Below are 24,133 nucleotides of genomic sequence, written 5' to 3'. Positions count from 1 at the left end.
CGTCAGCATTTGGGCACAGATAAAGCTGCACGTTGTGTCCTGCGCTCTGAGAGCGCTGCTCTGACAGCGCCGTGCCGCGGGCAGACCTTGTCCGTCCACAGCACTGCCAACCCCAAGCAGTTCATAACGCACAGCCTGACGCCGTGCAGCTCTAGCCTTTTGGAGTTCAATCACTTCAAGGAACGAAACAGAAATTAAACCCCCAATGAAATTTGTACACGTAAGGTTACGGAAGGGTTTTGGATGCCAAAAGCCTATCGGCTCTACACAGAAACTGAGGCTTCAGGCCGCGCTGGGGGCTCTCAGGGTATTCCGGCACAGAGCGACTCTTTTTCTTTTCCCGCCTTTTGACCAACTCAGAGCCAGGCCCACCTCTCCCCAGCCGCTCTGCTTTCCCTGTGAGAGCTGCGGCCCTCACCGCCAGACCCCGTCTAATCCACACTGTGGAAGGGAAACCGCGGCGCTCACTGCGGCCGCCCCGCAACCATCCACCCCCATCACCACCACTTCCCACCCTCCTCCTCCCCCAGAAGCCCCTGCGCTGACGGGCGCGGGGTGCGCCGGGTAACGCGGCCTCGGCACTCCTGGAATCCGCGGGGAAGGGCTGCGTTCTGTGCCTTGCTCGGACTGCATTTCACACAGCATCCTGCACGGAGTGTCGGCGCAGGCTGTGGTGGCCCCTTCCCCCTTGCGTGCCGGGAGACGGAGTCCCTACAGGGCAGCCGTCGCGTTGCCTGCCGGGCGCGAGACTACATTTCCCATCATCTCCCTCCATCTCCGTCTCCGGAGCCTCCCGGGCGCCATTTTGTTTCGCGTTCCAACCTAAGATGGCGGCTGGGCGAAGAGAGTGAAGGTTGTCGCCGTCGGGTAAGGGCCGTCTCGCCGAATGTCTCCGCTCCCGTAGGGCTCCTCCTCGCCGGGGGCCGCCCTCGCCCGTTCCCCGTCCCGGGGCCGATTTGGGTCCGCAGAGGCGGAACCGGTCCATGGCCAGGAGGCGGCCGACGCGTTCATCGCGGCCCCCGTCGCCATGGACCTGCGCACGGCCGTGTACAACGCGGCCCGCGATGGGAAGCTAAAGCTGCTACAGAAGCTGCTGGGCAGCCGCAGCCGGGAGGAGCTGGAAGCGCTGACAGCAGGGCCTGGTGGAGGTGATGGCTCCGGGGGTGGGAGCACTCCGCTGCTGATCGCTGCCCGCCACGGACACCTGGAGGTGGTGGAGTACCTCCTGGATCACTGTGGGGCCCGCGTGGAAGAGGGTGGATCTGTCAACTTCGATGGAGAAACCATCGAGGGGGCCCCGCCGCTGTGGGCCGCATCTGCTGCCGGGCACCTGGGGGTGGTGCGCAGTCTCTTGGATCATGGTGCCTCAGTGAACCAGACCACGCTGACCAACTCCACGCCGCTGAGGGCTGCCTGCTTCGACGGGCACCTGGAGATTGTGCGCTACTTGGTTGGAGAGCGCGGGGCTGACCTGGAGGTAGCGAACCGGCATGGACACACTTGTTTGATGATTTCTTGCTACAAAGGGCACCGGGAGATTGCACGTTACTTGCTGGAGAAAGGGGCTGATGTCAACCGCAGGAGCGTGAAGGGGAACACGGCCCTGCATGACTGTGCAGAGTCAGGCAGCCTGGAGATCCTGCAGCTACTGCTCCGCTCCAAAGCCCGCATGGAGAAAGATGGCTATGGCATGACTCCTCTGCTGGCTGCCAGTGTTACTGGGCATACCAATATTGTAGAATATCTCATCCAGGGAGGGCTGCAGCAGGAGGAAGAGGATGTTGCAGGGAACCAAAACGAGACCTGTGCTTTGGGTGGGAGCCATCAGAGGTGCTGCAGCACTGGTCAGAAAACTCCTGAGGGCTGCGACAAAGAGCAGCATGAGAGATGTTGTGCATCAGCTTCCAGTCAGGATGACCAGCAGGTTCCTAACGTGTTCTGCACTCGAGAGGCTGCTGTGGAAGCACTGGAGTTGCTAGGTGCCACATTTGTGGATAAGAAACGTGACCTTTTGGGAGCCCACAAGTATTGGCGAAGGGCAATGGAGCTTCGATACGAGGGTGGGCAGTACCTGCCTAAACCTGAACCAAGGCAGCTTGTGCTGGCATATGATTACTCACGAGAAGTAAGTTCGTTGGAGGAGCTAGAAGCCTTGATTACTGATCCAGATGAGATGCGCATGCAGGCACTGCTCATTAGAGAGCGCATCTTGGGTCCTTCACACCCAGACACTTCCTATTATATCCGCTATCGAGGGGCTGTCTATGCTGACTCAGGCAATTTTGAACGCTGTATTAACTTGTGGAAGTATGCTCTTGACATGCAGCAAGGCAATCTGGAGCCTCTCAGCCCTATGACAGCCAGTAGTTTCCTTTCCTTTGCTGAGCTTTTCTCTTATGTGCTTCAGGACCGCTCCAAAGGCACTTTAGCTACCCAGCTGGGCTTCTCTGATCTCATGGGAGTACTGAGCAAAGGTGTCCGGGAGGTAGAGAGAGCACTTATGCATGGCAAGGATCCTGTAGTTGACTCGGCACAGTTCACCAAGACACTGGCCATTATTCTCCACCTGGTTTTCCTGCTGGAGAAGGTGGAATGCACCCCAGAGCAGGAGCACCAGAAGCGCCAAACTATCTACCGCCTGCTGAAGTGTAGCCCTCGAGCCAAGAATGGCTTCACCCCTTTGCATATGGCTGTGGACAAAGATACCACAACAGTGGGACGCTACCCAGTGGGCAAGTTCCCATCACTTCATGTTGTTAACTTGCTTCTGGAGTGTGGGGCTGACCCAGACAGCCGTGACTATGACAACAACACCCCGCTGCATGTTGCTGCTCGCAATAACTGCCCACTGATCATGAGTGCACTGATGGAGGCTGGAGCCCATATGGATGCCACCAATGCCTTCAAGCAGACTGCTTACGAGCTGCTGGATGAGAAGCTGCTCTCCAAGAGCATGATGCAGCCCTTCAATTACATCACCCTCCAGTGCCTTGCTGCTCGTGTCCTGGACAAGCACAAGATTCCCTACAAGGGCTTCATCCCTGAGGAGCTGGAAGCCTTCATTGAACTACACTAGAGTGGGAGAGCTGAACTCCCAAGCCTTTCTTGGCACTAACTTTGCCCCCAGGAAGTAGCACAGCCTGAAACTTAAGGCTATCTTTGTCTGGGTGTCAAAGGCCGTTTTGTGTTGATGGGCTGCAAGCTTTGTCCTTACCTGTCACTGGCAAGCTGGCGAGTGCGGGGGTAGGGGAGGAGAAGGGTCAAGAGCTCATGGCTATCCTTCATTGCCACCTTCAGGTACTAGATATCTCCATAGAGCACTGTATCCAGAGAAGGCTGCACCCCTGCGTTTTTCCATATGAACCATCTTATCCTAAGGAAGAAGGAAAACGAAGATCCCTGGGACCTGCTGCCTTTCCCATTAGTGCAGAATTAACACAGCATTAAGCTTTGGAGCAGCTACATGTCACATATGCAGTCTATCCCTTTCCATCCCAAAAATTGAACAGTTAGGAATGCAAGAAGGGAATAAAGTATTTTCCATCTAGTTCTTTCCCTGCCCCCTCCTCAGACTTGATACAGTACTGGTCTGATGGCAAAGTGGCTTATTCTCTGCTGAGGTAGTTGCTTTGCATGACAGTAGGGCTGGGTATGCTGATGATTTTTTTGTTTGTTTGTTTTCTTTTTTCCTTGGTTGGCCATGTAGGAAGTGATGTTAAAGATTTCGATGATTGTGCATAAATATGGGTTATTTTTTCTCTTTTAGAGCCAGGCCCTATCTATGCTGCAAGACTACTTCAATCCAAGTAAGATATAGTAAGGTCAGTTCTGGTTACAGTTTCATCGGAAGATATTGATAGGAATGGGGAAGAAAACCTGTGACCTCAGAAACAAAATGCTAATTGGAATTCAAGCTTTTGCCTTGCCCATTCTGCACACATTAACTCCCTTTCCCAAACGGGGTCCTTCAGCTCCAGAGCTCAGCAAGTGATCACACTGAGCTGTACAGAATGAATATAGCCAAGTTTCAGAGCCCAGCCTATGCACTTTTAACCATCTCTGAGGATGTATTCTGGTAAACCCCTTTAGGATGGGAAGTACTTACAGTGTGAGTGTGGGTAGTGCTTAGGATTTTTTAATTGAGCCAGTGAGTGTAGCATGTCCGTATGAAAGAAGAAAGAAATGTAAGTTAAGGGCACCTTCTGAGTTTATTGATATCAACCCAGGAGGCTCTGTTAGTATCCCATTTTGAAGACCCGCATGAAGTAGATTGTTAATATCTGTTTTTGGCTTCTGATTCTTTCTGTATATTTACTGAGGGTGGGGGTGCTACATCAGGAATAGAATTTGAAATCTCATCTGGCAACTGTTAGGCAAGCTCATTTCTCTAATTAGAATCTGCATGCAACTTTTTTTTCTCTTTGAATTTGTAGTCTTGGGGTAGGTATTTGCCTACATTAGCAGAACCCTTCTTGGTGTAAACATGATGCTGTTCAAGCAGTTTATCTTCTTGCAGGAGGAGGGACTTTGGCGCCCTCTGGCTCCTTTTTTGGTCTGGGCAGAATGGAAAGCACAGTTGAGGGTGAAGCAGCTGCCTCAGCTTTTGAGAAATGTCAAGATTGGGAGTACAGAACCCTGGTAAACAGCCATGTGCTATATGCTTCTGAAGCTTCTCTATGTGTATGTATAAGCCAGCATACTCATAAACCTCAATAATCCAATACTCTCTGCCCCTTAAAGATACTAGAGATCTGCCATTACATTTTTGCAGTGTTAACTATAAGTTCTATTTATAAAGTAAGGAGTTCTAACTTTTACTGAGATGTAAAGTTCACATGTAGTTTTGCTGCATTTTTCCCCCCTCGTTTTGGCTGAAACTTGATCTAAAATGCAGGAATGGAATTTGTTAATTTGTGAGCTGATGAGTGCTCTTAACTTTAAATAATAAAACAAAAAAAATGGCTGCTAGGATGTAAGTGCCTTGGACTTCTTGCTGGTAAGCCTCTATTTTCAACTCCTTGTTTCGTAGCAATGGTATGTTTGTGGATATGGTAATTCTGTTTCATTTCATCTGAATTTACTCATGGGAAGAGTTAATCTACACTGCAGATGCAAACATTTCCCCTGAAAAGGGATAACACTGATACTTGAATGACATATCTTTATATACTTTGCTTTGTCTTATGTAAATGAAGTAGGAAGGGATTATAATCTTTTGACTCAGATATTACCAGCCTTATACACAGTCAGGACAGGCAGGAAGAGGGATGCAATGTGGCTGTCATCAATTTGTTTTTAAGCTCCAGAGCTATCAGTGGCAGATGAAAAGCAAAACAAAATAATTAAAGTTTCTGGAGCTAGTTTCAAAACAATGATTTGGATTTCAAAAATAGCCTTCCTTGGGCAGGAAAGGAAAAGATGTATAAAATATTTGAAAGTTTTTCCCTTCACTGATTATTCCTCAAAAATAATTTGCAATAGCTTGGTCATTGTTGAGCATTTCTCAGCTTCACAGAGAAACACGGGAAAAATCAGAAGGTCACAAATACGTGTATGTTCTCTTGTGAAAACAAAGAGTGACAAGCTTCCTTTCCATGATGAGGAAGAACAAAGACAGCCCTGAAAATGTGGAGTGAGTGAACTTGTTGCTGCAGTTGAAATAGGGCTTTGCCTGTTATGTGGCAGTCACACCTTTTGAGTCACTTGGAAATCAGTGTACAATAAGCTTAAAAAAAAGCACCCTGCAGAGTATTTTACTGCCTGCTGCTGTGTCTTTCTCTGTTTCTCCACTCCAAGCAAACTTGTTGTGACTGTTTACAAACTGGAGCAGTTTCCAGCTGACCAGGTTTGCAAGGTTTATAAAATTTATAGAAAGCATAATAAATGGAGCAAGATTGATGTATATGCTTTCTTCAGAGGATTTGGAGGCTGCACAACTGCAGTGTGACAATGTTGCAGTAATACAATGCCTATTCTAACAAAGGTGATGTAGAGAAAATAGGATCATCTTTAGAAAGAATGCAACCACCACAAGAATTTCAGCAGGCTCTGTAAAGCATAAATGAGTTAATCCTTTATTATTAGGTCAGTGTGAGAAACAGAAGCCAAACTGTTTCAAAGCTGGAAGCCAGCAACTGATGGCAGCTCTTAAGCAGGACAGAGGGGGCTTTGGTTTGTCCAAGTCCCTTTATCTTGCACTAGGTCTTAGCCAAGGAGGCCCAGGAGGAGCTAAGCCTTCCTTGAGGTCAAGGAAGGGAGATAGAGAGACATTCTGTGAACAGACTCATGAGTTCTTCTATCACCCTTTGGGCACTCTGCTTGGATAGTACGTGACGAGGATGGCCTGTAGTAGTCCTGCTTGTTGGCTTCCAGACAAGGCTGGCTTCTCTTGATTTGAAACATACAGGGCAAGTATTCAGAGTGACATGAGCACACAAATATCAGCAGTAATATCAGGAATGGGAGTCACCTGCTGTGTATCAATTGCACTGGCCCTGAAGGCTGTCTTTAATGAGCACTTGGTAGCTCTCTGGCTCTTCCAAGGGTGAGGAGTAGGTAGGGTGAGCTGCCCTACAGCTTGCACGGACCCTGGAGCAGTGCCAGTAGGCTCTGGAGTTTGCTGCTGTCACTTTGAGTCTGCTTGGCAGAGGAAAGAGTTTCTAGACACCTGGTGGCTTTGGTCTGACCTCTGCTGACAGAACAGGCAAATGGCCATGGCAACACCCATCAGGCTGAGCAAGCAGGTTGGCATTGTGCTTCAGATGCCATCCTTGGGCTAAAAGCCTAGTAGAGGTCTGCCTCATAGAGCCATTGCCCAGATCCTGCAGAATATCTCCGTCACTGGCCTTTCTTCACTCTTGTAATGCTCTGCTCAACACTTCTGGTTTTGAGTCAAACTTTTCCCTCAAAGGTGGTAAAATAAATGGAAGGAATAATCTCAGTAGAGCATATTTATGTGTATAACAGCCAGTCTAGCAGGACCTAATCCCATCTGTGAACTTTTAAAAACAGATAAAGGAGAACCCACAGCTTCTGCTTTCTCAGACTTTCTCCAAATTTTCCCCCTTTGCATTCTACCTTTGGTTTTTTGTTTTTTGTTTTTGTTTTGTTTTGTTTTTCCCAAAGTACAGCTTTACTGTAAAATTCTTATTTAGCCTCATACCTGGTGTATAGTCTTTGTCCTTTGAGTTTAACAGAGTTTTCTTCAAAATATTTTTCTTAAACCATGCCTGGAGGGGCATGTGGGAATTCTATCTCACAAACACAAAGCTTGTCTCTTTGCAGTTTCAGGGGAGAACTGAGAATAGTCATCTCCTGATGCCTCAGCCTAGAGGCCCACAGCCTCTCAGAAGTTTTTGAAGCAAGTTTCATGAATTTTCCCAGCTCTGATGTGAGGCTGGGGGAAATGGTGCTGCACAGCAGCAGCAAGGGGAGCGTGCCATGTGCACAAAGTAGGCACCGATATGAACAGGCCACACTGCAACCACAAGCAAAGAGGGCAGCCAGAAGAAAATAGTGCGACCTTGCAGTGCAAAGCACCTTCACAGGAGGCCACAGTGACTCCCCAAAGAATTCTCAGAAGATTTTCCCTCAGATTACTGAGGGTCAGCAGCAGATTATGAAACATAATCCAGATGTGCTATCTCCCAGCCCCCTCCACTTAAGAGCTAGACATACAGAGATATCCCCAGCTGTCCCTTTTCTGATTTTACAGGAAACAACTGGAGAAATGCAAATATAAATTAATTAAAATTTATTTATCAAACCTTTCAGTTAATCCTCAGAAAATCAAGAAAATTGTTTTCTCGGTTAAAGGAAAATAAGCAAATGGATAGTAATCTGAGGAAATGACAACCTCTTTGTAAAAGAAGGCACTTTTCTCCTGTGCTCCAAGAAATAGAGGCTATTAGGCCCCACTGAAATCAGAATAGTCCCTTTTCCAGCAGAATCTCTCTAGTCTAGAGTTTGAAATGAAGAGTGGGTGACTAGCTGACTTTTTGCATCTCCGATTAAGCATTCTCCCTGGATTCTTCCCCACTGTCCTGTGGACCTGGTGCAGCAGTTTCCACATGCATTGTGTTGTGGTTCCCAATCTGAACCATTCGAGCATGTTGAATGATGATGGGATGGGCACCTCCTGGATCTGCAGTCCTGTAGTGCTGGCCTGATGGGAGATTAAGTGGTTGGGAAGGAGAGGGACCCAGCTGAGCAGATGTGGGATGACCAGCCTGGAGAAGTGGGTGTGTGGGAGCAGAGACAGACGTTGGAGGATGGCATCGTTGGGATAACTGGAGAGGCAGGAGCTGTTCTAGCAGCTGCTCTAGGCTTGACTGATTCAGCTGCACTGCTGATGGAGACATCTGGGGAAGGGAGCCAAGGGTCAGAGCACCTAAGTTCTGCAGTGTTTGGCAGTGGTCCTGATATAGCTCTTGTTTCCTTTTCTGCTCTTGGACTTGCTGTATCTGGCACCACATGGCCTTCCTTTCATTGATTTTCTCGGGGGTAAAGGTGTTCTGCACTGTCCTGGCAAACACAGGAGAGTTCTCATCCAAGGCCACCAGCACACTGAGCATGCTGGGAATCTGACTCCGCTCCAATGGATTCTCCTTAGGTACAAAAGGAATGACAGAGTTGTGCTTGGAAGGTCGCTGGATGGACTCCATTAGAGCTGAGTTTGTTTGAAATATACACTGGTGGCACAGAAAGTTCTTGGTCAGCAGAAGGATGAGGAAAGCAGAGTTTTCCATAGCATCCTGAAAGCAAGTCAGCTGGTTGTGTCCTGCAATGAGGAAGTCCTCACAGAATGTGGCACCATTGGGCACCCCCATGTTCTCCAGCAGGTCCTTGATGCGACATGCAATATGCTCATCTTCCCAAGCATGTAGAACAACAAAAGTGAAGAACTTTTTCTTTTCACCACTGGGCTCTGGTGCTAATGCTGCTTTCACAGTTTTTAAAGGAGGAGGGCAAGTTGGAGAGGCGGATGTATGGAGGGGAGTGGGAAATGGTACGTTGTAAGGAACACTCTGAAGAGGAGGGGGAATGGTTGTAGAGGAATTGGTTTGAGGAGGAAAGGAACAAACTGAAGTGGAAGCAGCTGCGGAGTTGGAAGTGCCTGCTGGAACGTAGGAGTCTTCTATGGGTATGCAAGCAGGACCAGTATTTATTGTCGTTCTTGAATAGGGAAGACTTGTAGATAATTTTTGCTTTTGGTCTCTTTTTTTTTTTGGTACCTGAGGTTCTGCTATCACTGTGCTGGAAATATCGTCACTCTCAACAGGTTGGCCCACAGCACCAAGTGTGGGCAGCTGTGTTTCAACAATAGGGAGAGATGGATGACAGGAACTGACCTGCAGTGTCTTCCCCAGATGGGGGACTTGGGGCTTTGTGTCCTGAGTGGAACGACTGCTGGGGCTGCCTGTTTCCTGCAGGCTGTGGCTCTGTCTCTCTCCATCAGGCTGTCCAGTATCACTGGTGATTTCTTCACACAGCCGACTGGGCTCACAGGAAAGAGTCAGCGTGCGAAAAATAGCTGTTGGCGATTGACTGATCAGGAGATTGGTGAAGGAATTGGAGATCCCTGAGGATTGCAAGGTCTGTGGGCCTGAAAAGTCTGAAGTGTTTCTAATCTTCATTGGGGAGCTTTTTGCCATGCTGTTTGGGCTGGTCATACGGACAAATCCTGTGCTCACATCAGATCTCAGTGTCCGAAACTCACTATCTGAATCCACAGTGCTGATAGCTGAGCCACATCTTTCCTGATCTACAACTGGGATGCTATTGAGTGTGTCCCTCTGAGCATCCCTGTTGATATTAAAAATGTCCTCAAAGCTTGGCTCAACGTCAGCACTCTGTGCCATCTCATCAGCTGGTGGCCAAGATGATGGACTGTAGCAGCGTGGATGGAAAAAGCGTATTACAGCATTTGGATTCAAGGTTTATTTCCCCGCAGTGCTCTGCAATGCCCTGGTTGTACTTCCTGTACCATGCAAGCAATGCCTTTTTGCAGCTCAGTAATTCGACTCAGAAGTGAGCTATCTCTGTCCTGAAGAGCAGAGCAAATGAACCTATGAGAAGAACATGGGAGAACATACTGAGAAACGATGGGGCAGAGAGCTCCTAGGCTCTCAGAGCTCTGTTTTTCCCCCCCCCCCATTTACTGCTTACAAATATGCCAGTACATGTGACATGCTACACACATAATTCCAACTCTGTTATTAAGCAAAGAGTAAGTTCTTCACATTCTTTTCACATTATAGACAACAGTTTTAAAGTCACTGCTAAATTAATCATGTATTTGGGTAAAGCCACGCACTCATCTCCTCCAGGGCCACTCTTTGCAGTGGCAAACTAGGAAATAAAGCCCTTTCAAGTCCCAGGAAGGCCAAGAATACCCACACATCTGCTCTTGGGCCTCATGTCACTGTGGACATTGGTGTGATCTCCTTCTGTATCTAATCCCTGGTTTCTCCTAAACCGCAGCACTCACCAATGCTGACTGAGCGGGATTAGATTGAATAGCAGACCTGCAGCTCCACAAAGAGCCTGGTGAACAGCTTTCTGCATATAAAGGAAACTGGGGTGTTTACAAATAGCTCTCAACTGGGGAAAGTCTAAAATTTAAATTTGTTTTTCTCATTCAGAAAAATTCTCTAATTGCCTAATGAATGAGTTCAAGCTGAACCTGAGGAAGTTGGTGGCTCTTTAAACAAAAACCGTTTCAGTGAAACAGTCGATGGGGGGAAGGAAAGAATGAAAGGCCCGGCATCGAAAGAGCAGAGCGGGACCTTTGTAACTCGTTGATACCCTTCCGCCTTGTGACTCAGCGAAACGCCCCAAACGCCCCCAAACCTCTCGTGGTTCTCACCGTGCCTCTTCGGCCGCCGCTCTCCGCCCCGACGCGTAGCGCTTCCGCGGAGCCGCACCACAAGCACCGCTTCACCGGCACGCCCCCCAGCTGTACGGTCCTACCTGCGCCGCTCCCGCCGCCCCGGAGCCCTCGGCTCTGCCCCTAGACCGCCACGCACCCCCTTCCCGCACGAGCAGCACCCTCCAGGGCCAGGCCTGGGGTCACGGATAAGGCCTGAAGTGAGACGCTCCGCGCTGCCCCGGGCCCGGCGTCGCTGCTGCCCCGGGCGGGGCCTCCTGGCACACGAGGAAGCGGAGAAACTCGGAACAGCGGGGCGGAGCAGAGCTCGGCCGCAGGGCTGGGGCGGAGCGGCCCCGTGGAGGCAGGACGGGAGCGGCGCTTGCGGAGCCGGGGCAGGAAGCCCGGCCTGGAGCAGCGCCTCCCTCCCACCCCCCCACTGCACTCGCCCCGGCAAAGGATGAGCCGTAACGCCTTGTGCTGTCACCCTCTGTAATAGCTCCTGGAGATATTTAACGCAAGCTGCCAAGAGCACATGCGCTATAAGAATTACATTTTCTTACAGCGAGAGGCTTTCGGCATCGCTCCTCCGAGCGTCAGGGGCCGGAGGTACGGGAGCACTGGGAGAGGGTTGCTCCTGGTGCAGCTCTTCCACTGAACGCATTTATTATGCAAGAAGTGATTTGTCTAACACAAGCTTCCAACCTGCTCTAGGTAAAGGAAAGAACAAGTTTTATTTTCAAGTCTTTACCATTACTCCAACCCTAGCAGTGGTGCCATACCAATACAAAATAAGTGACACCAGGAACAGTTCCCAAGCAAACACTGCTTTGTAGAAGTGAACAGTACCTACCTCCCTGTTCTGTTTACAGCCACAAAATATTTCACTTGTAGAATTAATTTAAGCACAAACAGATAATCACTGAAGTTCTTTTTACAGTCAGGAAAGACAGTCCCACTGCAGATTGACATGCTTACAAGAAAATCCCTCTACAAAAGGGCAAGTTTCTGGCTGATAAAAAGAAGTTACTTCTGAGAAACAGCCTCTCGCCCCCAGCTGAAGTCAGAAAGGAAGTAGTGTCTGTAACACAGTTTTAAAACTTCAGGAGGAAAACACAATCAAAGGTCAAGTGAATAATCCTTAAGATCTCTGCAGCTTGGCTGAAGTTATTAACATAATTCAACATTAAAAATAACTCAAGACTTCTCATCCACAGCTAGTCTCAGCAAGAACCACCAGTCAGCTGTGCTGACTTAATTAAAAAAAGATGAAGTACAGACCCTCTACCTTCCTTTTTTGGATTAACATGCTTGAAGAAAAAATACATCAAGATCCGGAATCACCCCATCTTGGTCATCAAGCCTTCTTGCAAACTACATCTTACTGTAAGCTCATTCTGGGACAGTGAGAGCAGCAGCATGACTGACATTGGGTACATAATTAAAAGACTAAGGAACATTCTTACGGGCCTTAGCCAGATGAATTGAGCTTCTCAGGGATCTTCCTTCAGCACATTAGTTATTATCTCCTTTGCAGCCAACACCTCTTCTGCATCTACCTTCCCTTCTAGCTTCTCTAGCATTCCACATGCTTCCCCCAGATTTGTTTTTGCTCCTTTTGGTTCTTCATGCCTCTTAGTCACCTTTGATGAAGCAGCCTTTTCGAGAGCAAGCGATTTTATATTACTTTTACCTTTTTTCTCCTTTCTGCAATCCTGTGACACTTTAGCTGTTGCCTTGAAGGGACCCACAAGCCAGTTTAGAGGGGTGTTCTGGGTTACATACTCAAACAGGACATCGAGAGACCTTTGGGCTTCAGCCACACAGTTCCGGCTCTTGGTCAGAGTTGTGCTGGAGAGATCCTGAAAAGAATTAGCATTGGCAAAAGAAGTGTGCAGCTTCCTGATATTTTGAGTTGCCTGATGCACAGCTTCTTGGATGTTCCAGGGGAGGCCATGGATACTGACTTTCAGATTCTCATAAATAGCTTGTAGCTGCTGAGTGATGATATGCAGCATAGCTAGAGTCCGTGATTCCATCTGCTGGGAAAGAAATACAGCTCAGCTGCTGTAGCAGATGAGATGCACACCATTCACAAGAGGTCCAATTACATACACCCACATATACCTCCATTTGGGAAGCTGTTTTAACTTGGTGTCCCTTGGGTTGAGTCAGACACCAGCTCACCCACAGCTGATGGAGTTTCTCTTGCCCATCCAGAAGCTTCTGGCCAACCTCCTTTTTCACAGATTCAATCTGATAGGAAAAATGAGAGGCATAGTTGCATTCAATGTACATACAATCAGCTAAGCAAAAGTGGTTCTGTCAGCACTTCAGATAGGCAGGGACACAGCTAGGTGCAGGATGGAAAAGCACCTACAACCAACTCCTAAAGCAGAAAGGTTACAGATGGAAGGAAAAAAAAAAAAAAAACAACATGTTTGTACCAGATTTATTGCCAGCTGTAGTTGTGAGAGTGCGTTCTGAGTGCTTTGTTTAACATACTGCAGCTTGTTCAGGGAGAGCTGATAGGCTCGGTGGCGGACTTTGCTAGAGAGGGAACCCAGTCGAACAAAGTAATTCTGCTGCTGTTTCTGCTCCTCCACAGAAGCCATACCAAATCCCTCAACAGCAGTGGCAAGTTGACCTGAAGGAAACAAGAACAGAGGTGTAGCTGTGCTAGCTGTAAGGAATGGCAGGGAGTAGTAAAATCCCACATTGGAAAAGTAGAAGACTGAAGTTGCTGTATAAGCAGTAGAGGTTTGCAGATGCTCAGGTATTAAAGGTGAGCTAGTCCCCAAACAGAGTGTTCTCTTCAGATAAGCAGGCTTGACAGACAGGTTGAAGCAGGCACCCACGTTTGTCTTGAGGCTGTAGGACAAGGAGTAGCTAGCAAATTCTTGAAGTCTGTCCCACAGCAAGCTGCTAGACAGCATTGACAGAAAGCCATCCTGGTGATACATACAGAGCTACGTGTCTATTTAGATGACTCTTTCAGCATCAGGTGCTCCCTAGCCATGTGAGAAAGGCTTTGCATTTACAACCGCCAGCTCAGCATTTTCTCACCTAGTTCCTCTTCAGTCATGGGGAGGTAATGATCCACCAGATCTTCTGATATACCCAGGACAGATTCAACACCACCTGCCACTGCTTGTCCCACTGCCTTGGCTTTGCTCGCACTGTTGAGCACCACTGAATTAGTTATCTCCACACCCTCTTGGATGGCTTCTCTGCTCTGCTCAAGGGCTGTATTTATTTTGCTAGCTATGGTGCTGTACGCAGCATCCAGAGCTGTACTGACTGTTGAAGCAACCGCTGATTTGGTCTTCTCCATACCATCCTGAACAGCCACTTTTGTTAGATCTACTGCCTCTATCACCTTGTTAGTCACAAGGTTCTTGGCACCCTGGGCAACCTCCACAGCACTGACAATAGTATTTGCTACTGCAGACTTGGTCAGTTCCATGCTGTCCTCCACAACATGCTTACTGAGATCCACAGCTTCTGTCATCTTGTTACTCACAAGGTCTTTAGTACCCTGGGCAGCTTCCACAGCACTGACAATAGTGGAAGTAACCGCAGACTTAGTCAGTCCCACGCTGTCCTCCACAATGTGTTTAGTGAGGTCTACTGCTTCAGACACCTTGTTAGTGACAAGCTCCCTGGCACCCTGAGCAGCCTCCACAGCACTGACAATCGTATTGGCAACCGCAGACTTGGTCATCCCAATACTGTCATCCACAATGTGCTTAGTGAGGCCTACTGCTTCAGTCACTTTATTAGTTACAAGGTCCTTTGCACCCTGAGCAGCCTCCACGGCGTTGTTAACGCTGTAAGTGACCATTGACCTGGTCAGCTTAACACCATCCCCAACAGCATTTTTAGTGAGATCCATAGCTTCAGTCATTTTATCAGCCACTGCTTCTTTTGCCTCACAGGCAGCATCCATAGCAGATGTCACTTTGGTGGAAACCAGCTGTTTGGTGTCTGAGAATACCTATGACAGGAAGGGAATAAAGATTATTTTTTTCCTGAAGTGGGTTTTCCTTCCCCAAAGTAGCTTTTCCATGTGGATAACTGTTGGCACTCTGCTAGTAGACCAGAGAAACACACCATTTCACGTTTGTTTCCACATGCTGAAGGCATATCTCCAGCTTTCATCAGCTAGCTATGAGTCCTTTAGCCTACACCAGGGACTGACCTGACAGAGCACTGTTGCCAAATTTTATTTCCCCAAGTTCCTCTGCGCCCATAACAGTTCCATCAAGAGATCAAGCCATGACTCCCCCAGAAAAAGCTTTTACCTTATCTGCTGGCTGTTGAAGAAAAGGCAAATTCTCCTCCAGCTGATCCAGTCTTTTACAGGCATATTCATTTGCAAGTGCAACTAGACCAAAAAAAAAAAAAAAAAAAGACAGTACCAGTTAAGACTTCAGTTTTCAGAGGGGTTTTGACCCTACAATGACCAACAAAGAGTGCTCACAAAAGCAAACAAAAATACTGTTTTGGGATGAGATGCATGCAATACCCCTAAGTGACTGGAAGGAGTGGAGCCAGGATCCACCTCGGCCTAGACCTCATTTAAGGCTTGACAGTAGAGGCAGAGGGATCTTGTTGGAGATTTACTGTGTACCTAAGGCCTTCAAAAGGTAAGCCAGTTTTCTTCCTTCATTTCTGTGTCCGCAGCTACTGTGTTTGGGCTTGTCCTCATTTACTGCAGCCAAAGACTTTAACATCCTGCTATTACTGCTATACTTTCCACCCCATTATAACATTACAGGGGAGTCAAGAGGCCAGACTTCACATACTCTAGTAACAATATTACATCCAGCAAATTCAGTGAAATTATTGAGCTGCTGAAAACAAACAAACAGGGGGCTGAGTGCTACCATTAACTAGAATGTACTCTAAAGAAAAAAAAAAAAAAAAAAAAAAAAAAAAAAGGATGTCACTGAATGAGTCCATGAAACTCCCCTCCCTCTCTACTCCTTCTGTATAGGAAGGGCCCCCTTGCTTACTTTGTGAATCCAGTTGGTTCAGTATGGGCTGTGCGCCACCAACCACACTGCCTACTGCAACTGCAGCCACAGTCTCAGCCACATTGCAGACACCACTGAGGCAAGGATGCATTTCCTTAGTAGAACTGTAGGCAGATGAGACCAGGTTGAATGCAGAATTAAGCAAAGGCAGGTTGGTTATCCGGTTGACAGCACTCTAAAATCATAGAGAAATGTGTGAAGTCAGAGAACCAGCCTCAACCTGGTGTGTGAATACAAGCTATTAAAGATTCTAAGGCATTCAGTCTATCTCATCTTTTTTTTTAGGCTCAGAGTTGAAGAGACTTGCCCAAAGACAAGTCTTTGTCAGTAGCAAGCCAGGAATAGAAGCTGGAGCTCCAGGCTTTTCATGACTAACTCAAACTTTGTTTTAGCACCATCAAGTTCAAATGTAGAAGTAGGAACTATAACAGCTAATGTTTCAGAATTATTTGCATTACCTGAGCCAGCCATGGAATATTTCCTGGAGCAAGCTGGCTTCTGTATGAGTTTGGACTTAGGCACAGCTTCATTTAGTCATTCTTTCTGCTACCCCCAGCCTGTTTTTGAGATGCTGGCAGAAGTTGCTAACCACTATATGTCAACAGGTAGTTTAACTGCCACATGATAAAGTACCTACCTCTTGCTGCTGTTCCTCAGCCTCCCAATCTTTTTTTGGGATCTGCTTTGATGCCATAGTGAAGTCAACTGCAGCTGAAAGGTTAAACAAGGGCACAGATGTACAATTTAAGATTCTGCCAGTTAACCATAGTCACAGTAATACTTGCGAGAAGTAGAGGGCAATAAAGTTTGGATCCAGAGCAGTCTAGGAACTTCACAGTAGCATTGCTACCAACTTCAGCAATGCTGGAAGTCTCACAGCTCTGGGAAGAATATGAAGATGCTCCAGAGCAGGCTGTGTTCCTGCTGTAGCATTCTGATCATCTACTTAAAAACTTGTTCTGGTCCTGCTGGAGAGCAAAATTCACCTCCTATGATACTAACTCTCAGAAGCATTCTTACTTTGTAATGGGATTTAAGAAGTTCAAGTATAAAAGTGATACAACAGCTTGAATGTGTATTGCCTCACTAGCTTGGATCAAGGTTGACATCCAGACACACCAGAATAATGACAGATCTAAGATTGCACCTTGCCTCAGTCAGGCATAGCAGAGATTCCAGCATACTTGTTGTTCCTTGCAGTATCTGCTTCCCTGTCTTGCCAGCTAGTGTCTCTCTTCTTAGAAATGCTACAGCATTTTTCCAGTGGGAATCCCTCAAACCAGAATTCATTACAAACAGGATTCCCAAGCCAAGAACTAGACTTCCTGGCAGACTATCCAAAATGCCTGCCATCTGATAAGCAGCAGAGACTGACGTCTCTTTCTTGTCAACACTGACCTGCTTAATTCCTACATTTTGCTGTGGAAACAGGAACAGAGAGTTGGGACAGAAACAGTGAAACGGTCATTCATTTGCTCAGAACAGATGATGGACAGAGCTTGGGGAGGCTTCTCAGTAATCAGTGCCACTGTGTTTGACAGTCTGGCAAGTTATGTATGGAATTAATTGGCACTGTGGTGAGAGCAAGGCAGTCAGGGATGCAGAGTACATGCCTATAGCAGGAGTTGTCACAAACTGGGACACTCTCCTTTTCCTCTGGAGGGCCAGCTGACATAACACCACATCAAAGGTACAGTTTAAACTTCAGCAGCCTGGGAAAGCTTCTAGAAAAATCGCTCCAAGTAAAAGCAAGGCTTGAATGCAAGTTTCATGCCCAAAGTCCATGTGGTTTGCGCAGTCAGTAGTTACTCCTCTCTCAAACAAGTTTGTTTTTTGAAGCTGAGAAGCACAGCTATTTCAACACCATTACAAACAACTCCTTTGCTGAGTTGCATCACTTCTCAACGGTGAGAAACACTCATACTATAGTGTCTCACTGGCTGGTGTCAGGGTTAGCACACAGAACAAAGTACAGCCAGAAGTAGTGCTCTAGCTGCAAGTGTAAGTCAGGAGTAATTAAATTAAAAAAAAAAAAATACAAGGATTTAGAATCAACCTCTGAAGTACTAAGAGCTCTCCTAAATTATGGAGGGAGCAGTTAGTGACAACCCTCACAGCACAGTCATGTTAGAACATAGTTTGCTGTCCTCCAGAGGAGGAATCAGGGTGTGTTGCAACTCCAGTGCTTGTAGCATGGATGTGTCTTTGTGAGTCATGCAGACAGGGTAGTTTTGTTTTCTCTTTCTGTGCTCTCACCTCCAGAGGTGGGGAACAGATCTTATGTGCTGCTAGATCACAGGGAAGCGCTGTACTCGGCAGCTCCACATGAGTTGTTTCATACTCTCTGTTGGGAGACATGACTCTAAACTGGGGTAACTGCAAGCAGAAATCCCACAGTCTCCTCTACCAGCAGGCAGCCTCTCAAGGAAGAAAGCAGAAGCAGCATCACTACTTGCTCTAGTTGCATTAAGCAAACCAATTCTCCCTTAGCAGGACAGCTTTGTCTTGCAGATGACTTCATATTGCTACAGCAGAGATACGAGGTCACTGCTGGAGAACATTCTCAGAATAGTTCCAGAAAAAAACAAAACTTCTCAGTACATCTCTCTAGTGTGGCACAGTCACATAGCTATTGGTTATTGCCAAATTTGACACAACTTGGAATTCAGCAAAACAAAGGGCTAAGGCACCAAAACTCCAGAGCTGCTGCCTGCCTGTTTTCTTCACCTCAGTCTATCACCACTCTGCAATAGGGTAGCCTGGCACAAAAGTGCTTTCTTGCTGGGGTAGGCAGCTCCCTTCATTTCTGTCTCTGACAACAATCAACATACACACATTAAAAAAAAAAAAAATCCCCAATTTTAAGCTTGCACAGGGCTTTTCTTTTTCTCTGGAAACAAGTTCTGCCCTGGGGAAGCTGTTACATCATCCTGTGGATGGAGAGGTAGGATCTCAATTAGGAATCTTTTCTCCCCTCAGTGTTTCATCTATGGAACACTGATTGAGTCACAGCTAATATGCCTAGTTCAATAGCTTACCTGGCAGCTCTTTAATGGACATTAACAAATGAGGCTAAATTTAACAATTTGGATATGAGCAGGGAGGACTGTCCAGGGCAGAGGTATTAATCTTTGTTTGAAGCACTTATTTGCATTTTTTTTTCAGATTTATCATTAATACCCTAGATACCATAAATGTGGTTGGCATAATGTGGTCGGCATAATGTGGTCAAGAGAATTTCTGCTGCAGGGGAAATGGCAGTGCCCTCAACCAGTCATGGTGTTTGCAAACACTCAGGGTAGAGCAAGATCTGGAAATGGGATTAAAGAATTTAGGCCTTGGAACAGCAAATACAGAGTTGCTGGCAGAAGTACACATCTGCAACCTTTCTGGAAAGGCTATCACTTTTAGGATGCCTCAAAGGCTAAAACCACTTCTGCAGTGGGAGTCAAGGATTGCTCCCTCCCAGAATCCCATGGGAAAATGAACACCATTGGTGGCCATTACTAAGTACTTCCTTGGGACAGGAAGCATACAAGCTCCTAGAATTTAGAGATAATTAAAACCATTTCTTCTATTCTAAAGAGAAATAGCTTCTGGGCTTCCCAGTATTTTCTGTTCACTGATTATAACGCAAGAACTTCCAGAGCTCTGGACTGCACCTGGAACTTGCAGAGCAAGAAACATGCTTTGCTGACTAGTAAACAGGAATTTCAATCTGTCGGTTTCAATAGAACCAACTTTGGTAATGAAGTCTTTCACAGACACAATTTCAGGTAGCCACAACCACATGCAGAATCCTGTCAGTCTTGAGAAACACCACACGGGTTTGCCAAGTACTCCTTCAAGCAGCCAGGCAAGGCTACATGCACGGCTGCAGCCTCTGTCCGCCCATGAGCAAGAAGTTACCTTGTCACTAACCCCTTCGTTAACTCCATTATCATGCCTCCACCGAGTGATCATCAAGGGAAATAGCTATAGGCAGTAGCGTCAACAGGAAGGGCATGCCCACCTGAATCACAGATCAGCAGCAGGCACATCACGCACGGCCATGTACTGCAGACCCCCTGCCCTGCCTCTTCCCTCTAGAGAAAGAGGAGCTTTTGGACCTGCAGCTGCCCCAACACAGCTCAGATCCACAGGGATCTTATCAGAAGCTTCTTCCTAGCCCTAAGATCTTTTTCCTGGCATACCAGGTAAAGCACTGTCACCAAGATGCCACTTTGTCTCTCTAGTAGCCCATCCCAAGGCATCTTTTGTGCCTAGCAATGGGGAAACAACACTGGGACTGCAGCTGCCCCTAGGGAAGCTGATAGGGGATGAACACAACCCAAGCAGGAAAAGGATTTTAGCCTTAGTGCTCCCCAGAAGCAAGAGTCAGCTTGAAGCCCAGCCTCTGCCTTACATCTCTGGGAGGGCTGCAAAGCAAGAGCCAGCCTCAGAAGCCTCACGGTATGGGAACAAGCCAGATGCCCAACCCACAACATCCTCCCCACCAGCCCTCCCTCACTTACCTCGCCTGCGTCCTCGGGTTCAGCAACAAAACCGGGGAGCCTCGCCTCGCTTAAATACCCCGCGGGCCTGATGAGCAGACCAGATAGCCAATGGACGCACGACACGCGCTGCCCAGGCCAATGGGAAGAGAAAGGCGGGAGGTGTGAGGAGGCTCCTCTGAGGGGTCAGAGCTGAGCCGCCGCCCGGAATAGAGACAAAACTGATGGGGCCTTTTAGGGGACCGCGTCGGAGGGAATCCGTCCCTGCTGTGGATTGCAGTAGTACCAGGGGCTGGAGGTGCTGCCATGGGGCCCACCCAGTGCTTGGCCCTCGGCCTGCAGGTGCTGCTCCATGGTGGAGATCACAGAATGTTAGGGATTATAAGGCATCGTCTTCCAATCAAGATGAAACATCATCTAGTCCAATCCCCCTGCTGGAGCAGGGGATCACAGAATCACAGAGCTGTAGGCGCTGGAAAGGACCTCTAGAGATCATCAAGTCCAATGCCCCAGCAAAGCTGGCCCCCTACAGCAGACTACACAGGTAGAGATGGGTGAGGTACTTGCACCAAGCATGCTGTCCAGACAGAGATTGAGAGCTATTTCTGCAAACCTTCCAACAAAGAACTGCTGCAGAGCTGTCTGTGCTGTTGGGGATTCACGTCTGGGCCTTGCACACCACCCACAGTGTAGGATCATGCATCGCAGCTCACATTCAGCTGCAGTTTGGGAACAGGAGTTCAGCCCATTTCTCGGGTCAGGGCTCAGCCCCTGCCAGCAGGCAGCTCATGCTTGGCTTTTGCCAAAGCTGTGTTAGCAGCCAGCAACGTGGTTGGCAAGTGCTTGGGATGGCATGCCTTGCTGGCACTAGGCATTGCCCAGAAGTCTCAAAGGAGTAAGGCAGACGGTCTGTGGTTCAGCCATTGGTGTTTCCTTTGCAGATCTCCCCTGCAGCATGAGCTGGAACTGCTGAAGACGGCAGGCACTCTTGCCCTCAACCTGCGCCTCGGCACAGCAAATACATAATGAAGAAACGTGCTGATTCTCCAGCTGTGATTTTCAAGGTAGAAGTTGTCTTTCATTTTTATACTTGCAGAGTCCCCAGCATTACAGGACTCTGAGCCTGGCTAGAAGAGATATGGGCTCTTTAATATACAATAAATAATGAATGTTTTAGTATTTTGTTTTTCTGTTTGTGTTGCTTCATGTTCAGATCTCAAAAGATGGTTTGAAGCTATTAATTAAGCTTCCTGTTGTCTGTTTTCCAGATCTGAGGGGAGGAAACTGAGGCACAGGTAAGAATTATCTGAAGTCTTCTAATATTCAGCTGATTGAGTCACTTTGTTTTTGCAAGCAGGAGACCTTGGGTCTCATTTCTGTGTTGCCTATGGAAGCCATGAAGGAGATGGGGCGCATCAGTGTGTTTTGAAAGCGTGTTGTTAAGCTAACAAAAACATTGACAATTATCACTTTGCAGCTTTGAGGTTAAAAGGAATCCCCCTCCTTACCTGAGTCAGACTTATCACCATCTTATTGCCTGAAGAATTTTGGAGATCTCAATATGGTGGCTTTTATATGTTGTGATGTGCACAGGGGAAGGATGGATGTTCTTATCTGTCCTCAAAGATCTGAGGAAACATTTTTCTTTCAGGAACCCAGGAATCAAGAAGTTAGTCCTGTGTTTTTGTACATGTTTGGGCTATATATGGAGGTGGGCTTTGTGTTCAAGTAAGCTAGTCCAGGGGTGTGCAGGGCCTGAGCAGACTTAGGTCTGGTGATGATGGTGAAAGTCCCATAAGCAGACTAAATTGCATTGTTTAAATGGGTAAAACAGCGCTTGCAATCTGCACAACACATCTTCATGTGACTTGTAGCACAGAGGAATGTGTGTAGAAGTGAGAATTCCCATGTTCCTTTGTAAGTGGCAGGTGATTTGCATGAGTTAACACCAGAAATTATAATTAATTAGACAGTGTTTGATATCTGAAGTGTCGCTTTGGTGATCCAGGACAAAAATACTAATGCTTGGAGCTGCTGCTCAGTGATAGACCTGCCAGTACTGTCAGAACTCGGAAATTTTGGAGATTGTAATTTAAAAGCAAAGGTTTGCATGCTCATTTCTGTGATTCTTGTTATGTATATACACCATATAACTAAAGCAAAGATAAAATCAGTTCAGAAGTTTGGTGGGTGTGGGAAGGTGTAGGAGGAAGCAGAGAAACATGCTTGTGGAAGAGAGTCATGCTGGCTGGAGCAAACAAACCCTGTGGCACCAGACAGAGTTATTCTGCAGCCCCTGTGCATGTGCTACAACGTCAAGACATAGTGGAAGTGTGGAGGATTTGAAGGATCAGGCCATTACGATGCTTTCCCTGTGTTAGTCCCCGTTCCTCTCCCTTCTCTGTGGTGTGCTCAGCATCATGTCTTTGGGGACCAGAAGACATGCATGACACCCCATCTGCCAGTGCACATCTGCTGCAGCGGAAACAGTCTTGTTCATCTTCACTAATGCCCTTTATTCCATAAATAATATGCCAAGATGCTGTGGTCACCTTCCCCATGATAGACTCAGGCATGAGAAGAGATGATTCATGGGTGAGGCATGTGTTGCTTTGATTTCTGTTCCTTGCTTAAGTCAAGTAAAGCCCTCAGGCTTCCATCAAACTCCTTCACAAGCTCTGCTCTGTTTAGCTCAGGTGTCCCTCTTTTCAGAGCTGCAGCACAGAGTTGTTTGGAGCCCACTGAAGGGACAAGTCAGCCTGTGGTCTTTGCCATTTGTTTCCTTGCAAGGTCCACAGGATGGTGTGCCCCATGTATCTCCACTGCCTGGAACCTCTGCTCTCATATTCCTGTCTTCAGGAATATTCTCCACCACTTCCCTTTGATGGGAGTGGGTCCTTTGGGTAGCAGTGCAAAAATAGTTTCAACTGGTAATGACAACTCAAAGCACTTAACCCTTCATACTGCAGCTTCCTGTCTGCTGCAACAGCAGTTGTTGCTCTTCAGAGCAGCCTTGTCCAAGACCACGGTGTGAACAAGCATTGGGTATCCTTGTGCTAGTCCTGCAGTTCTGGCTGTTTGGATCTAGAGCAGAGTGATGGAGGCAGGGCTGTGGCAAGAGACTCCTGGTTGGATCTTGTCTTATTCTACCCAGCTCTTGGTTTTTGCATGATGATCTCTAAAGGCAACGGCCATCAGAGTGCCATGGCCTTCTGAAAACAATTTGCTAGTGAAGTACCAAAAGCTTTAGCCTAACTTTTACCTCCCAAACCTGTTCTTCCTAAACCTTCAAAGCACTTTCCTTGTCCAAGGCATGCTGCAGCTCCCTACTGCCAGTTCTGTGTTCTGCAAACCATGAAACATGCTGTTACCATGAAGCTTTTAAGCTCTTAGAGTGTTTAGATCTCTTGTGAGTTTCTTGTAGTTTTCTAGGATGAGACACCCTGCTATTTCTCCCCAAATTCCTCATGTCTTCAGATACTGAACAGAAAGTGCTGTAAAGGCACTGTAAGGCATAGATTATGGATCATAATAACTATGATGGGTAGATTGTCCTGCCCACACAAGGGCAAATCTTTGAGCTGGTATAACCAGCTATCAATTCTTCTTTATCCAACACTTTTTAAATCATGTTTATCAGCTGGTATTCCTTATGTGCATGCCTGTTCAAATATATATTCCTTGTGCATCAAGTTAATGTGACACAGTATTCAAGGAAAGGGTCAGGTCTGGAT

The 24,133-nt window shown here is 47.3% G+C and overlaps 2 protein-coding genes across 2 annotated transcripts; one reads left to right on the top strand and one right to left on the bottom strand.

Moving 5' to 3' along the window:
* Window positions 1-1,027: 1,027 nt before the first annotated feature.
* On the top strand, window positions 1,028-3,076 carry FEM1A (fem-1 homolog A; the record flags this gene model as incomplete). Its single annotated transcript, XM_079546597.1, has 1 exon — window positions 1,028-3,076. The coding sequence occupies one exon, from the start codon at window positions 1,028-1,030 to the stop codon at window positions 3,074-3,076; it is 2,049 nt and encodes a 682-aa protein (XP_079402723.1).
* Window positions 3,077-8,009: 4,933 nt separating this feature from the next.
* On the bottom strand, window positions 8,010-9,860 carry TICAM1 (TIR domain containing adaptor molecule 1; the record flags this gene model as incomplete). Its single annotated transcript, XM_079546808.1, has 1 exon — window positions 8,010-9,860. The coding sequence occupies one exon, from the start codon at window positions 9,858-9,860 to the stop codon at window positions 8,010-8,012; it is 1,851 nt and encodes a 616-aa protein (XP_079402934.1).
* Window positions 9,861-24,133: the final 14,273 nt, after the last annotated feature.

This window comes from Tetrao urogallus (assembly GCF_951394365.1).
Source record: "Tetrao urogallus genome assembly, chromosome: 25".
NCBI lineage: Eukaryota > Metazoa > Chordata > Aves > Galliformes > Phasianidae > Tetrao > Tetrao urogallus.
Note: the sequence above shows the minus strand (reverse complement) of the source record. Positions and strands in the feature narration are given on the sequence as shown.